The 15,894-nt window shown below is 37.1% G+C and overlaps 1 protein-coding gene across 1 annotated transcript; it reads left to right on the top strand.

The window, feature by feature from the left end:
• Positions 1–207: 207 nt before the first annotated feature.
• On the top strand, positions 208–12,160 carry LOC126234349 (amine oxidase [flavin-containing]-like). The gene is made up of 9 exons (XM_049943036.1): positions 208–306; positions 540–796; positions 3,557–3,759; positions 7,376–7,578; positions 7,672–7,799; positions 7,925–8,045; positions 8,197–8,405; positions 9,983–10,195; positions 11,622–12,160. Exons 1-9 carry the CDS (start codon positions 255–257, stop codon positions 11,829–11,831), a joined length of 1,596 nt encoding a protein of 531 aa, XP_049798993.1. The 5' UTR covers positions 208–254; the 3' UTR covers positions 11,832–12,160.
• The last annotated feature ends 3,734 nt before the right edge of the window (positions 12,161–15,894 follow it).

Below are 15,894 nucleotides of genomic sequence, written 5' to 3'. Positions count from 1 at the left end.
ATTTTCTGATAAGATACTCTCTCTCTCACACACTCTCTCTCTCTCTCTCTCTCTCTCCCCCCGCATGTGCCATCTCCCCTTCCCCTCCCCTGCCCCTCATTCTTTCCTGTCAACAATGTTTGTCTTTTACATTTTGTTTTTCTTCAGAAAGATGTTTGTCATTTTGTGCTTTTGTAAACAGAGGTACCTATATAAAGTATTACCAACAGCATTTAGAGCCACTTCAGTTAACAGGTGCTTGCAGAAAGGGTACAATGGCCAGATCAGACAAAGTTAACGTTGTTGTTATTGGAGCAGGACTAAGTGGTAAGGAATTATTAACAAGTCTTTTCAAAAATCCATTGTTTCAGGAGTTTACCAGAACAACCACAAAATAAAGAGGATACATGAATGTTTATTTTAATTTCCTGGTTTGACATCTCAAATCTCTACAACTCAGAAGTCACATATTAAGAATTTTTTCTGGTGTTATTTTGCTAAGTTTTATTCCTATAGAGTTCGCTTTAAAATGATTTATAAAAAGAAAATATTCATTACAGGACTGGCTGCAGCACTTGAACTACATAAACGAGGAATTGAGGTGACAGTTCTGGAAGCTTTAGATAGAGTTGGTGGCCGAACATTCACGCTCACCCCTTCTACAGAACATGAAGGGAGTGACAAGGACTATGGGTGGGCTGATCTTGGAGCATCATTTGTTGGCCCAACACAAACACATATCATGAAACTGATCAAAGAACTTGGATGTGAGCTAATACCATGTCTTGATGCACTAGACAGAGTGCATTATAGCAAGGTTAGTATTAAGGATCAACAGTGTTTGTTGATTGTGGTGATCACATTCATATTTTTTCCCACAGGGATAGAAATGGAATTAATTGTAATTGGAAGCATTGTGTTTCCTGAAACATGAGGAAAATGTAATGTCAGTGCTGTAAATGTGGACAGAACCTTGTGGCTGTTACTAGACAGGAAGTGAGAGACAGGATTACAAGAAGTGTTCATATTATTCAGGAAACAAGATGAAGGTCTTCTGAGTTCAGTGTGGCAACTGACTTCTTCATCATACTTTGCTGTCTTCTCCTTTTTTCTGCATTACTTGTTGACACTTTCAAACCTGTATTGTCGTGAAAGCTGAAATTATTATCTAAAGATTCTTACACTGTTAGCAGATCTACCCATATCCATAAATTTTTAGCAAAACACCCGCTTTTTTACTTTCATTGAACTGAAGTATGTGACATTTGTGCAGCATGCAACAATGCTCCTAGAAATACGCAACTGAGAAGGCAGTGATATAGCATGTTTCTTTCTGTTTTAAAATGGTTTTCATAGATAGTCTAAAAGGGAACATAATGAAAGAAATATGTTTGAGTGAATAAACTAGCTTTGTATTTAAATTATTGGCTTATAGTACAAAAAGACAAGTTCAAATTATATACTTATGTGAACTGGGTTACAGATGGTGTGGAATAAATATATATATTTGTTGCTTAGCATCCCAATGGGAGAAGCAGAATTTAAAAAAAGTTAAAACAGTTCAAAATGGTTCAAATGGCTCTGAGCACTATGGGACTCAACATCTTAGGTCATAAGTCCCCTAGAACTTAGAACTACTTAAACCTAACTAACCTAAGGACATCACACACACCCATGCCCGAGGCAGGATTCGAACCTGCGACTGTAGCAGTCCCGCGGTTCCGGACTGCAGCGCCAGAACTTAAAACAGTAAATGGAGAAAAACTTAGAATACGTTCCTTATGGAAACATCCTTGTATGCCATGAGATCAATATTTGAAGTTACAGGGAAAGTAATTAACCCATAAAATGACCATGATTTGACCTTGTCTTTTCTGTACTATAAGCCAATAATTTTAATATCATGCTACTTTAGTAATTCAGATATATTTCTTTTATTATGTTCTCTTTTTTAGTCTGGAGACTGGTTTGATGCAGCTCTTATGCAAGACTCTTCATCTCTGAATAGGTACCACAACCTACAACCTTTTGAACCTGCTTACTGTCGACCCATAGAATGCCAGTTTTGTTTGCCCTGAAGGTAACATCCTCCTGAGTAGTCCCTGCTGGAGATCCAAATGGAACCTCCAAAATACTTAACCAAGAGGTTGCCATCATCATTAATCCACACAGTAGATCTGCTTGCCACCAGGGAAAAATTTTGAGGCCATAGTTATCCCTTGCTTATCTGTTAAACTCTGTCTCTAATGACTTCATTATCAACAGGCTGTTAAACTCTAATCTTCCTTTCTGATATGAACTGGGTTACAAGTGGTGTGGAATGTGGAAATGTTTAAATAGTAGTGAGTTAAAAGATATGTTTAAGCAAAATATCTTCTTTCAAAGAAGAATATAAGCATTGTAATGAATTTATTTTAGTGAGTTATTGCGAAATTGTTTTGTGGTACCCAGTTATCCCTACTACATTTTCACAGACTTTATAAGCTTACATGCCTTTCAGTGTGGCTCAGAATATGTTATTTGACAGTTCCATCAATGTGAGAAACAGAGACACTTGAAAAGTTATTGAAAAAACCAGCTCAGCTTTGGGAACTTGCAGCCTTCATCAGAGCACACAAAAATGATAAACACAACTACACACTACCAATGCTCAGTCAGGTTGCCGTATCAAGAGGGTGTAGCTGTGTGTGTGTGTGTGTGTGAGAGAGAGAGAGAGAGAGAGAGAGAGTGAGAGCATGTGTGCACTCATGCATGTGTGTGGTACACTTTGATTAAGAAATGGCATTCTCCTGCCCAATACTTAGATTACATGCCTATCTGCTACTTTGCACTTCCTCTCTATTGAGAGTTTCTCGGGATTTTTACAGGTACTAGCAGACTGAAGCTTTGAGTAATCCAAAGCGCGTGCTCAAATGGTGCAGTCATAGTGTGTTACTTGCAAAAGACCCACCTAGAAGGTACATTTCAGTGTACATCTTTTTGTAGAGTGAATTCCTCATTCTGCTTGGTAGTTGTTACTCACCTGTATTTTCTCAGAATTTCTATGGACTTCATTCCTATTAGAGACATGCACTAGTACTATCCAATCTTTTTTTAAGATATTAGTTTTAATAACATTCTTTGTATGTCATTGTCTGGGAGAAACTTAGCAAGAAGTCCTACAGCTGGAACAGTCAGAGAAAATCTCAAACATGAACACACATATTAGTGGACTCATAAATACATACCTCCTGCAGACCTCAACTTGGTGTAATCATCAAAAGATGTGTTGAAGTTTATAATAAAAATTAAAGGCATATCCATAAATTGTTTTATGGACTACATAACGATATATAAACTGTTTTGCAATTTGATGCCCTTTCCAATTATGTGGTTCCACTTTCTCATGTTTCTTAAGCTATTAATTGCTTCAAGATAAAGAAAGATAAAGATCTGGAATTTCAGATGGATAATTTAAATTATAAACACACTGCCCCGATATTACCTGAGCTATTTCATTGAACAATGATATGAAAAAGTAAATTATTTAGTTCTCACTAGCTCAAAGAGCAAATTACCATATAGACTTTTGTTTCAGGGCCGGCACTGCCAATATAACGGACCATGGCCCACATTCTGGAAGAGTAATCCCTTGGCGGCATGGGATGTAGTTCGAATGGTGCGCCGTATGGACAAAATGTGTCGCCAAGTACCAACAGACAAACCTTGGAATGCTCCTCTTGCACAAGAGTGGGATGCAATAACTGTACGTGAATATCTTCGCAAGCACTGCTGGACAAGGTCTATAATATTTCTAAATTATTAAACATTGCCTCTGCACTTCCGCCTCGACTGACATCTCTGCCCAAACTCTTTGTCTTTGAATATGTCTGCTTGTGTCTGTATATGTGTGGATGGATATGTGTGTGTGTGCGAGTGTACACCCATCCTTTTTCCCCCCTAAGGTAAGTCTTTCCCCTCCCGGGATTGGAATGACTCCTTACCCTCTCCCTTAAAACCCACATCCTTTCGTCTTTCCCTCTCCTTCCCCTCTTTCCTGATGAAGCAACCATTGGTTGTGAAAGCTACAATTTTGTGTGTATGTTTGTGTTGTTTTGTGTGTCTATCGACCTGCCAGCGCTTTCGTTTGGTAAGTCACGTCATCTTTGTTTTTAGATATAAATTATTAAACATTGTGATAAAAGCTTTGTTCCTGAATTAGCTAATTTTTCAAGTTATAACTGTATCCACGTATCATAAAATGCCACAATTTAGAATAAAATTCAAATATAGAAATCATACATTAATTTATGCATGATGACGATAGTTGAGCTCTGTGGCCATGGATTAAATAGCTTGAATAATTACAGCTGCCAGCCAATTTTATATAACTTTATTTGTGCTGAGAAACATTTTGGGCAACTGTAACTACATGGCTTGTAAGTCAGCCACACAGTCAGTGCATCATTAAAGCTCAAAATATGGCAAAACAAGGAGCTACAAGTTACAAACTGAAAGACAGCTGCAATGTTGAAAATACAGTTGATAAAAAGATAACATTGATGAAGATGTAAATGAACTATACTGACTGAAGGTGGATTAAAAGCCGAAACACACCCTGTCATGAATAAAGCTACATAAAAAGTTGCTGGTTTCTGTAATTCTTCAAACAATTAAAAATCTTAAATTAGTAGGTGTCTCCTGTCATTAGATATCAGAGCATTTTGCCACTATAGATTGAGAAACACTCATTCTTGAACATTTCTGAAATGCATTATCTATCCTTTCCCATTTTTAAATTCATGATACGCATATTTAATGGGAATTACATTGACTACCACTTCCTATAATCAAGACAACATTAGGGCACCATTATACAATTTTCTTTATGCTTTTGGCAGAAGAGAACATTTTTGGTCAACAATATACTAATGTTTACTGTCATGACATTGTATAATGTTGGCATCTTTTTAACACCACAATTTCCAGTCAGTTTCTTTAGCTACACGTCTTTTCTGTAAGTTTCCATTACATGGGTCACAAACACTGAAACACATGATAAGGGTAATAACAAAAACTTTCCTATGGGATTATCATGATCTAAGAAAGTCCTAGAATAGCCAGAAACTTCCCAAATATCACAGCTTCAAATTATGTAGCATCAAAAAAAAAAAAAAAAGGTTCAAATGGCTCTGAGCACTATGGGACTTAACTTCTAAGGTCATCAGTCCCCTAGAACTTAGAACTACTTAAACCTAACTAACCTAAGGACATCACACACATCCATGCCCGAGGCAGGATTCGAACCTGCGACCATAGCAGTCGCACGGTCCCGGACTGAGCGCCTAGAACTGCGAGACCACTGCGGCCGGCATGTAGCATCAAAATTGCATCTACATTGCAGTCATTGTGTATTAAAACTACTGCCATAAATGAAAGACATTGCTCGAAAAACATTTGCATTCAAGTTTTTGCATAGTACTGAAATGTTCAGTGGCTGGAGCAGATATAGTAGATGTCATCCTGATAAGAAATTTGCCAAAGTAATATCTGTAACTGCCTATTATTGTCAATATTGTTTACTGTAATGTTAGAGTCCTGCTAGCATTGAAGACATTCTAAGCAAATTCACTGTTTGAAAAGACCAAATGTAGCTATAAATGGTTGTAGGAAAGTTCTTGTAGAATGTAACTACTTTTGGATTAAAGGAGACCACTCACCAAAAAGCAGAAGCTTTAAGTTGTTGATAGGCACATACATAAAGAACGAAAACTTGCTAGCTTTCGGAGTAATCCGGTAGACTAGGTTGTGGTGGGGGTTGTGTATTAAAGGTAAAAGGTATTAAAGGTGAAAGGTATGGGTAAAGGGAGAAAAAGGTGGGAAGTAGGGAGTGGCCTTGGGGTTGAGCGGTTAGCAGTTCTGAGGGAGGCAGCCAGTTTGCTGGCTAGAAATCCAGGAGGGAGAGATAGCAGGTACATGGGGTAGGCACATGATTCATGGCTGTCACAGCCAGTAGGGAGCGACACACCTTGAAGGTGGCATGCTGACATGAATTGCAAGGGGTGACCGGATGGACAAAGGGGAAAATCTTGGGTTGAGGGCATGGGGACAGTGGGTTACTGGAGATTGCGGCCAGGACAATTACAGGTGCGAAGGATGTGTTGCAAGGATAATTCCCATCTCTTTAGTTCAGAGAAGCTGATGGTGGATGGGAGGATCCGAATGACCAGTGTTCTGAAACAGCCATTGAAACTGAGCATTTTTTGCTGAACCGCATATTGTTCTTGGTAACAATTTGGTGGTGGCCATTCATCCCTGTGGACAGCTGGTTGGTCATCACATCAGCATAAAAAGTTGTACAGTGTCTGCAGCAGAGATTGTATATGACACGGCTGCTTTCATGGTTTTCTTACTGCTTCAGGACATTTTTGTAGTGAAGTACACACATCTTATGTATGCCCATAATTAAATATCTCAGTGACTCTCACTTGGCTCTTAATGTTTGGAAAGTGTATAGTAATGCTGTAATAACTGTTATAGTTTCTGTGGTGCTTCTAACAATACTTGTACCTAATAAAGTCTTGAAAGGAGGATATAAGATGAACATCAACAAAAGCAAAATGAGGATAATGGAATGTAGTCGAATTAAGTCGGGTGATGCTGAGGGAATTAGATTAGGAAATGAGACACTTATAGTATTAAAGGAGTTTAGCTATTTGGGGAGCAAAGTAACTGATGATGGTCGAAGTAGAGAGGATATAAAATGTAGACTGGCAATGGCAAGGAAAGCTTTTCTGAAGAACAGAAATTTGTTAACATCGAGTATAGATTTAAGTGTCAGGAAGTCGCTTCTGAAAGTATTTGTATGGAGTGTAGCCATGTATGGAAGTGAAACGTGGACGATAAATAGTTTGGACAAGAAGAGAATAGAAGCTTTTGAAATGTGGTGCTACAGAAGAATGCTGAAGATTAGATGGGTAGATCCCATAACTAATGAGGAGGTTTTGAATAGAATTGGGGAGAAGAGGAGTTTGTGGCACAACTTGACAAGAAGTAGGGACCGGTTGGTAGGACATGTTCTGAGGCATCAAGGTATCACAAATTTAGCATTGGAGGGCAGCGTGGAGGGTAAAAATTGTAGAGGGAGACCAAGAGATGAATACACTAAGCAGATTCAGAAGGATGTAGGTTGCAGTAAGTACTGGGAGATGAAGAAGCTTGCACAGGATAGAGTAGCATGGAGAGCTGCATCAAACCAGTCTCAGGAATGAAGACAACAACAACAACAATAAAGATTTCTGAGTCGACAAATTGCACATACATTGCAATAGTAGAAGATAGGAAAAGAGGCTGTATCTTACAAATGTATATATTAAGACACAATGAGAGTTAATTGATAAAGTTACTTGTGTTGCAGAGATGCAGTTGAATTCCTTGAATCAATATGTCAGTTTAACAACACAGCTGATGCCCATGAGATCTCCTTGTTGTATTATTTGTGGTACATGCACCAAGGAAAGGGCATGGACAGCCTGTGGAGCATTAAAGATGGTGCTCAGGAGAACAGGATCCAGGGTGGCACTCAACAAATTAGCATTAAGCTAGCACAGAAGCTAGAAGGTATGCAGCACTATCATAAGTCATTCTATAATTGAATTTTTTGTTAATCGTATGATTTCCTTTTTTACAGTAAAATGTTTTTGTGCACTACAGGTTGCATACACCTGAACTGCCCAGTTGTAAAAGTTGAGTACCATGGAAACACTGTCAAAGTACAGACCTTAAAGGGCAAGGAATTTGTCGGTTCCTATGTGATACTTGCCACACCACCATCAGTGCAGGTACATTTGACATGTAATATGATTATTAATCACATTAAGATATTTTCTTACTGTAAAAACAATATCACCCCCACTACGAAGATAGTAACACAATCTGGTTAATGAAAACTTGTTGTAAATTATAGATGAAGATTCACTTTGATCCACCACTGCCACCATTAAGAAATGGGCTATTGCAGAGGATTCCAATGGGATTGGTGATGAAGTGTTTAGTTTTCTATGAAAAACAGTTCTGGATTAACCAAGGTATGAAAAGAATTTTATAAAATATGAGTTTTTCTGTATTAATAATGAAAATGGACCCATGTTACATTAAAGTCAAATGACTGAAGTCATTGTCTTGTATGAATGAAATCAATGAATCACACTATTTCAGAAATGCCTTTGATTTTTGTAGGTTACAGTGGCTTTGTAACTTGTGGAGATGGCATTGAAATAGTAAGCCATGTCCTGGAAGATATTAAACCTGGAGCTACTCTGTGTGGCCTTATTTGCTTCGTATATGGCGACCAAGCCATAAAACTGTCTAAAATGAGTTTAGAAGGAAGGAAGACTGCTGTCTGTTTGTCTTTGGCAAAGTTTTACAAATCTGAGGAAGCTCTGATAGTAAGTTTTTACTTAGTTATTTTGTAACAGTTAACAACAATATAATTTAAAGTTACCTCATCTGAAACTGACACTGGGCCCCTGTTATTCACATATCTGACACTGCTGGTTCAGTTTGTGTATGCTCATGAATAGAAGTTTATACATGCTGCCTTTTCACAGCTTCTGTGAAGTTCATTTAGAATGGAAGCCCACCACAATCTTTCATGTTTCCAGTATCTACCTTTCTCTCATTAGCAGTATTTTTAATGGGTATGCACACAGGCTTTCGGCCTTTGTTGAACCCATAACATGGTTTCTATTTTGTAGCATGTTATATGGTGTTTTACAAGTATATGGATTTGTAGTAAGAGAGACTTTTATTCTTTAATGGCACCAGGAGACAATCACTTTGGCAACACACAGTGAGATTCATTCCCAGTTTAATTACAGTCTAAATGATGAGAAACGAAATCTGACAAAGTTGAAACTTCCCAGCAGATTAAAACTGTTTTTCGGACTGAGACTTGAACTCAGGGCCTTTGCCTTTCACATTGATCTACCAACTAAGCTACATAATTAATTCCACCACTACATCATCTCCTACCTTCCAAACTTTACAGAAGCTCTCCTGCGAAACTTGTGGGACTAGCACTCCTGGAAGAAAGGAACTGCGGAGACATGGCTTAGCCACAGCCAGGGGGTTGTTTCCAGAATGAAATTTTCACTCTGCAGCAGAGTGTATGCTGATACATAACTTCCTGGCAAATTACAACTGTGTCAGACTGAGATCTGAATGTGAGATCTTTGTGTTTCAAGGGCACGTGGCAAATCTCGGCCCGGCACACAGTGTTAATCTGCTAAGAAGTTTCATATCAGCGCACACACTGCTGCAAAGTGAAAATTTCATACTGGATCTATGAAAGTTGTTGAAATATTATTTAAAGAAAATAGCAACTCAACTGCAAACCCCAAAAGTTTGTAAACTGTCCATTTGCCTGAAAGATCGCATACTACAAGTTGTCCATTACAGACAGTAAGTTCATATTTTAATATCACATGTGTCTTGATAAAAGAAGTCATTTTGTTGGTGTTTCTGATTCTTAGTCAATCCCTTCAATTGAAACAGCTGTATTCTCTTTCTGCATGTAAAAACAATTCTGCCAGGGCTACAAAAATAAACATAACAGACGATGAAAATGGAAAACTTACAGTTCTATTGCAAGACTGCATTTCTCTTTTAAAATTATACAGAGAAGAGATATGTTGCCTAATAATAATAGCTCCATGCTGAATGTTAATTCACTAATTTGGTCATGGGGAGAATGTACAGTTTTGTTTTTTAACTAGAAGCTCTATGGTGCTTATTAGGATTTTCCTTTCAAGAATATTTTTGTTGATACCAGTTATGTAAGTAACAGCTTCATATAAAATGTCAGTAGATACTAAGACCATTATATTACTTGGATATTATTTTCTTGTGTTATTAAAAAGTGAGCATATTTTGTGTAATAGTTTACCTAGTACAGTATTTTGCAGCAGCACATACATATGAATACACTGCAACAAAAAGTGACTTTTTTATTTGCATGTTTCAGCCTGCACATTATGTAGATAAAATGTGGAGTGAGGAACAGTACATTGGAGGCTGCTACACTTGCTACTTTCCACCTGGTTCACTGACCCGCTATGGCCCTGCACTTAGAGAACCAATTGGTTCCCGCATTTTTCTTGCTGGGACAGAAACAGCCCTTGAATGGACTGGTTACATGAGTGGAGCAGTGGAAGCTGGAGAGCGTGCTGCTTCGCAGGTTAGCCATAAGTTAATTCCTCTTCACCATTTACTTGTGATGATGTTACAAACTTTTATGGGTAATATGTTAACAAAAATAATCACTTTCTGAAAATATAAGTGGATAGGCAAAAAAAATCGACTCTTCAAGCAATGGCTGGAGGAAACCCATAAAAGTTAATGAAATGTTTAGTAATAATAGGAGAAGGGTAATTATATCAACCTGATGTAAGGGGTCCTGGTCTGGAAACAACCAACTCAGAAGTTATAAGTGAAAATCTGAGTCAGTCAGTCTATTCTATTGCAAGCTCTTTGCTTTCCATATCTGGGGAGGATATAGTATGGACCAAAACAAGGGAAAAAAGTGTGCAATAGACATGGCTCTAAAGTGCCTCCCTTACGAGCTTTGAGCATTTGTCCATCTTTTCGACTGTGAAAGCACTTCTTTTACTGAACAAATGCCCATACCTCTTAAGGTATGTACTTTAGATTCCATGTTTACTGCACACTTTTTTTTCTAGTTTTGGTCCATACTATATCCTCCACAGATATGGAAAGTAAATAGCTTGCAATAGAAGAGATTGACTGTCAGATTTTCACTTATACCTTTTGGGTTGGTTGTTTATAGACCAGGACCCCTTACATCAAGTTGATATATTTACTCTTTTCTATCATCCCATAAAGTTTGTAATACCATGATGGATTCACCCTGTATTCAACAGAAATTAAGTTTTCTTAGAAAAAAGTGTTGTCTTACCTGTATGAGATTGGATGAAAAGGGAGAGGGGGACTGGCTGTGATGAGTGTTACATATCCTTAAACAGTGACTAAGATATGAGCATGTTAAATAAACAGTATACAAAATTTTCCACAGTTCAAATAATTGGTATCTGTAATTGGTATGCTTGAAGAGATTTCCAAACAAAATGTCTCCAGTTTTCAGACATTGATTATTCAATGATAAAATAGTCTGAAAATTTTTCTCATCTTTTCTGGCTCTCAACTATCTTAGTGTGTCCATTTCTTTCAGTGGCTATTGAAATGAAAATCAGTGGCCCAGTAAATTAGGCTGATAAAACATTATGAAGGAATATATCTGTAGGATATAATTTAAATTCACAATTAAATTAGATGAAAATGGTTATATAATATTTGACTATCTGATGAACTGCTATTGAAGATAAGTAAATGGTATTTAGTGCAGGGAATGTTCTTTATTGTTATCTTTTATATCTTTTGGATATTGCAGTTGATTTTTATAATAATCAGTGCTGTTTATTTGGAAATTTTGTAGTATTTAGTAAATTTTTCATATACAAGCCATGACATACTGAGATGCTGCAAAAAATTGAGAAGACTACTTTGAAATGTGGCTTCCACTTTCAATAAAACTGTCATCTTTGACTATGACTGTTGTACATTTAAAAAATACAATTTTGTTACAGATCCTAGCTGCTGAGGGACTCATATCCAGTAACAAAGTGCAACAGACAAAGGCTCCACAAAACACTGAAGTACAGGTGCCACGGTTCAGACTTAGTGATTTGTGGATCGATCAGCTCCAGCCCAGCCTTGGAAGATTTGCAGCTGTTGCTACTGCTACAGTTGCACTTGTGACCTCATTATTTGCATTCCAGACAGAAGCTGTCATCTAAAACAACTGCCTCTGAACCGAGTTACTAGAAAATATACTAAAACAACACAGGAGTATTGAACATCAGGAGTCACCAGGAAGATGGCTACTCATCTCATTAAAACACTCTCTAAGCAAAGATTCTATGTAACATCTTGCTATGTAATGTGATCTTATTACAAACTTTGTACTAGTTAACTGACTTTAAATGCTCTCTGAGATTTTTCTCAGCTTATGAGTAAGCCTATTGTATTCTCTTTTGAAAAGAGATTTATGTCTACAAAGAATTTATTAATATTTTTGTATTTGTTTATATGAAAAATCTGATTAAAGAAACTGTTGTTTTAGTAATATGTTTATTGAAGTTTATTTACTTGTGTGCTGATCGAAACCCACCTTTCAACAAAACATCAATTTGTTACTTTTTCCAAAATGTGTTGCTTACATCTATCAGTTTAAAGAAAGCAGTAAAATACCTGTAGTTTCAAATTCTTTGATGCATATGTGTGATTACCTCAAACAAACTGAAGTTCTGACAAACATTAACTAACACTGAGCTTTAAATTAATGACTGGGAAGTCACACTTATATATTTCCTAGATAAGATGATGGATAGCCCCATACAAAGTATGGCTTACAACCAAAATTTCATTACCTCGCCATACAGTGTGTCTCAAACTATTAGGAACACAATTATACAAATGACAGAGGATTATAAACTGAATATTTTAAGACATCAAATCAATGCCTGAAAATTAATATTTCAGAGAGTGCACGGTCTTGAATTAGTAATGTGTGTGAGGTATGTGCTAGTAAGCTGCTTACGTTTCATGACAGACTACTGTGTGCCACATCAAATTCGGCTGTGATATATTGCCTGTGATGTGTCCATGGTGCAAATTACATTCCCTGACTGATTCTCAAAGACAGGGCATTGCTCAATACAGGGACTTACAGACATCTTTTGGTGTATGGTACAATAGGATGTAGTGCCAAGATAACTGAATAAATATACAGATAAAAGTTTTGTATCATTCAAATTGGAGGTCATTTTTTGCTGTGGATAGAAACTGGGTCATTCTGGTTGCGGAGAACTGATCAAGTTTTGATTGATTGATTTTTATTGTTGTAGAGGCCTCAGAGATCATCTGAGGCATTACAAAAGTCAATATTACATAGTATAAATGTTACACAAATAATTACAAAAACAAGAAAAATATTACACAATATAAATATTACACAAATAATTATGGTACCTTCACACAAAAACAAAACAGAGAAACTTCTGGTACAAACTGATATTGCATAGTAAATTTAGCCAATTACAGACTTACTCATATATAGAAGCATATAAAAACTGATTACAAAGTGTAGTCATACCATATTCTTTGCCTCCCTTAAAAATTCATCAGTTTCATAAATGCTGAGCTCAATAAGAAATTCTTTTACTTTTTTTTTTTTTTTTGAATTGTTGAATTGGAAGATCCCTGATATGTTGGGGTATGGCATTAAAAAATTTTATGCACTTGTATAAGAAGCACTTTTGTGTTTTTTTATAGTTACATCGGAAAGAAACTAGGTCCTGCTTGTTTCTTGTGTTATAATTATGTCACATGTCATACTGTTGATAACTCGTTTTCCTTAATATGCATTACACACCATAGTATAAATATTGATGGCAGAGTCATAATCTGTAATTTTTCAAAGCTAGGCCTACAGTGAGCTCTGGGTGCCAAGCTACATATCAGTCTTATTGCCATCTTTTGTAGTTTGAAGACATTAGCTGCCTTGCTTTGATGTCCCCATAGTATTGTACCATAGAAAATGTGACTGTGTATTAAAGCAAAATAAACCACTTTAAGTACTGGCACGTTTAGACAATGACGCAGCTTCCTTAGAGCAAATATTCCTTTGCTAATGCTGCTTTCCACTTTTTCTATATGGCTACTCCAGGATAATTTTGAATCAATTGAGATTCCAAGGAAATTAACAGCATTTGAGCTCTGCTCAAGTTCAGTGTTATTATTCCACAATACATACAGGTCTTGTATTTTTTTCGGTTGATACAAAGGGAATTAGCTTTACACCAATTTTCAACTTTGACAGTGCACCGGTCTGCTTCATATTTCACCTTCTCTGCTGTTTCTGCAGTTATACAGACTGCAAGATCATCTGCAAATAAGTAAGTCCTAGTTGACGGCCCAACTATGTTACATGGTAAGTCATTTATATAAATAATAAATAGAATTGGGCCAAGTACAGAACCTTGTGGGACACCCATGCCCACAGGTAAGTAATCTGATTCTGCACCATTAAAAACCACCTTCTGCACTCTATTACTTAGATAAGATTTTATCAATTCCAGAGCACTTCCTGTATAGCCATAGAATTGCAGTTTGTTCAATAAGATTTCATGAGACACAGTGTTTCTCAATGAGTAATGACTCACATTCCAGAATTTCACGAGATTGTTTTGGATCATGTGGGAACAGATTCATCAAGAAGCACATATCAACTTGGTTGTGAAACATATATTTTGAAGAATACTGTGCATAAAGCACTGGTGTGGAGCAACAGTTTACATACTTGCCAATAGCAACCCATGCAAACAATGGAGCCAAATGATTTTAAACCTAGAGCTCAGTACTCTCAATGGGTTATCCAGTGCAGTAGTGTGCAATGTCCAAATTCTTACAAATCTTAGTTGTGCTTCAACCATGTTTTCTAATGCTGCAGTAGTCATGTCTGGAATGATGCTTGTCTCAGATCACCAGCAATGATTCTCTTTTTCTTTGTGGGCTCCAGTTCTACAAAATCAACTAACAAGAACTCATTTACCATCGCCTCATTTGGCGGGGGGGGGGGGGGGCACATTATGTGGTGTTCATTAGAGATGTGCTGCTACAACTAGGCCTATTAGATTGCACCACCTGTTCATGAAATGATGATGTTTCAATACAACAGTGCAACATTCCTTTGACATTAATGTCAGTTGCTTATGAACTTGGAGAAAATTTATTTGAATGATAATGAATAAAGATGAAAATTGTTATTCATGAAAGATAAATAAAAATATTTACTCAAACATTATTCATTTCCTTGAATAAAAACATTTATTCACCATTAGTCAAAAAAGGCTTTCTAATTAACATACAAATTTCAGATCAAAACAACTTTTGTTGCTTCTTTCCTGTGTTACTTATGTGTAGGGGCACCACGACAAATAGGATCACCAACCAGTGTTTCCACACGGAAGTGTGGAATATCTGTTGCTTGGACATGTAGTTCAATCACAGCATGTTACATGGTGTGTGCACTGTATTCTGTCATGATCTAATAAAAATATTATACTGCTAAGTCATGTGTAGTGTATTAACAGTACATTTCCCTAGCCTATTCCGAGGATATCTGCTGTATTAATAATGAATGGATGGGGCAGCATGAGCATGAGTATAATATAAATGATTGGGTGTCATACGCAAAGTTTCAAATGACTCTCAGAATTATGGGACTTAACATCTGAGGTCATCAGTCCCCTAGAACTTAGAACTACTAAAACCCAACGAACCAAAGGACACCACACACATCCATGCCCGAGGCAGGATTCGAACCTGCGACCGTAGCAGTCGCGCAGTTCCGGACTGAAGCGCTTAGAACCGCTTGGCCACCACAGCCGGCATATGCAAAGGTGAGTCAGGTGTTGGTGCCAGGTGAATGGGAGCAGTTAAAATTCAGTGGTGAGAAAGACAGTGGAATTGGATAATGAGAATGTGAGTCAAATATTTAATGATTTATTTAAAGGGGATAATGAGATTGATGATAGGGATGGGTACTGTGATGTATGTATGATAGGTAAAGAGATTGGGGTGGAAATTGAGGTTGGTTTAATGGAAAAAACTGATTTGAAAGTATTAAACACTGAAAAACTGGAGTTTCCATCGTACTGTTAATGACAGACCAAGAGAGAAATATCTCAACAGAAGGAATATATGCCATGTATGTAGTAACAATTACAAAAGTATAGTATTTTGTGTGTATAATTTTAGCCGGCCGGAGAGGTCGCGCAGTTCTAGGCGCTACAGTCT

Source organism: Schistocerca nitens, chromosome 2, assembly GCF_023898315.1.
Source record: "Schistocerca nitens isolate TAMUIC-IGC-003100 chromosome 2, iqSchNite1.1, whole genome shotgun sequence".
Lineage (NCBI taxonomy): Eukaryota > Metazoa > Arthropoda > Insecta > Orthoptera > Acrididae > Schistocerca > Schistocerca nitens.
Note: the sequence above shows the minus strand (reverse complement) of the source record. Positions and strands in the feature narration are given on the sequence as shown.

Excerpts from the sequence above, each read along its gene's own strand:
- LOC126234349 (XM_049943036.1), top strand. The coding sequence starts at position 255 with ATGGCCAGATCAGACAAAGTTAACGTTGTTGTTATTGGAGCAGGACTA. Across the intron at positions 307-539 it reads TATTGGAGCAGGACTAAGTG|GACTGGCTGCAGCACTTGAA; the intron begins GTAAGGAATTAT and ends TATTCATTACAG. Across the intron at positions 3,760-7,375 it reads CGCAAGCACTGCTGGACAAG|AGATGCAGTTGAATTCCTTG; the intron begins GTCTATAATATT and ends CTTGTGTTGCAG.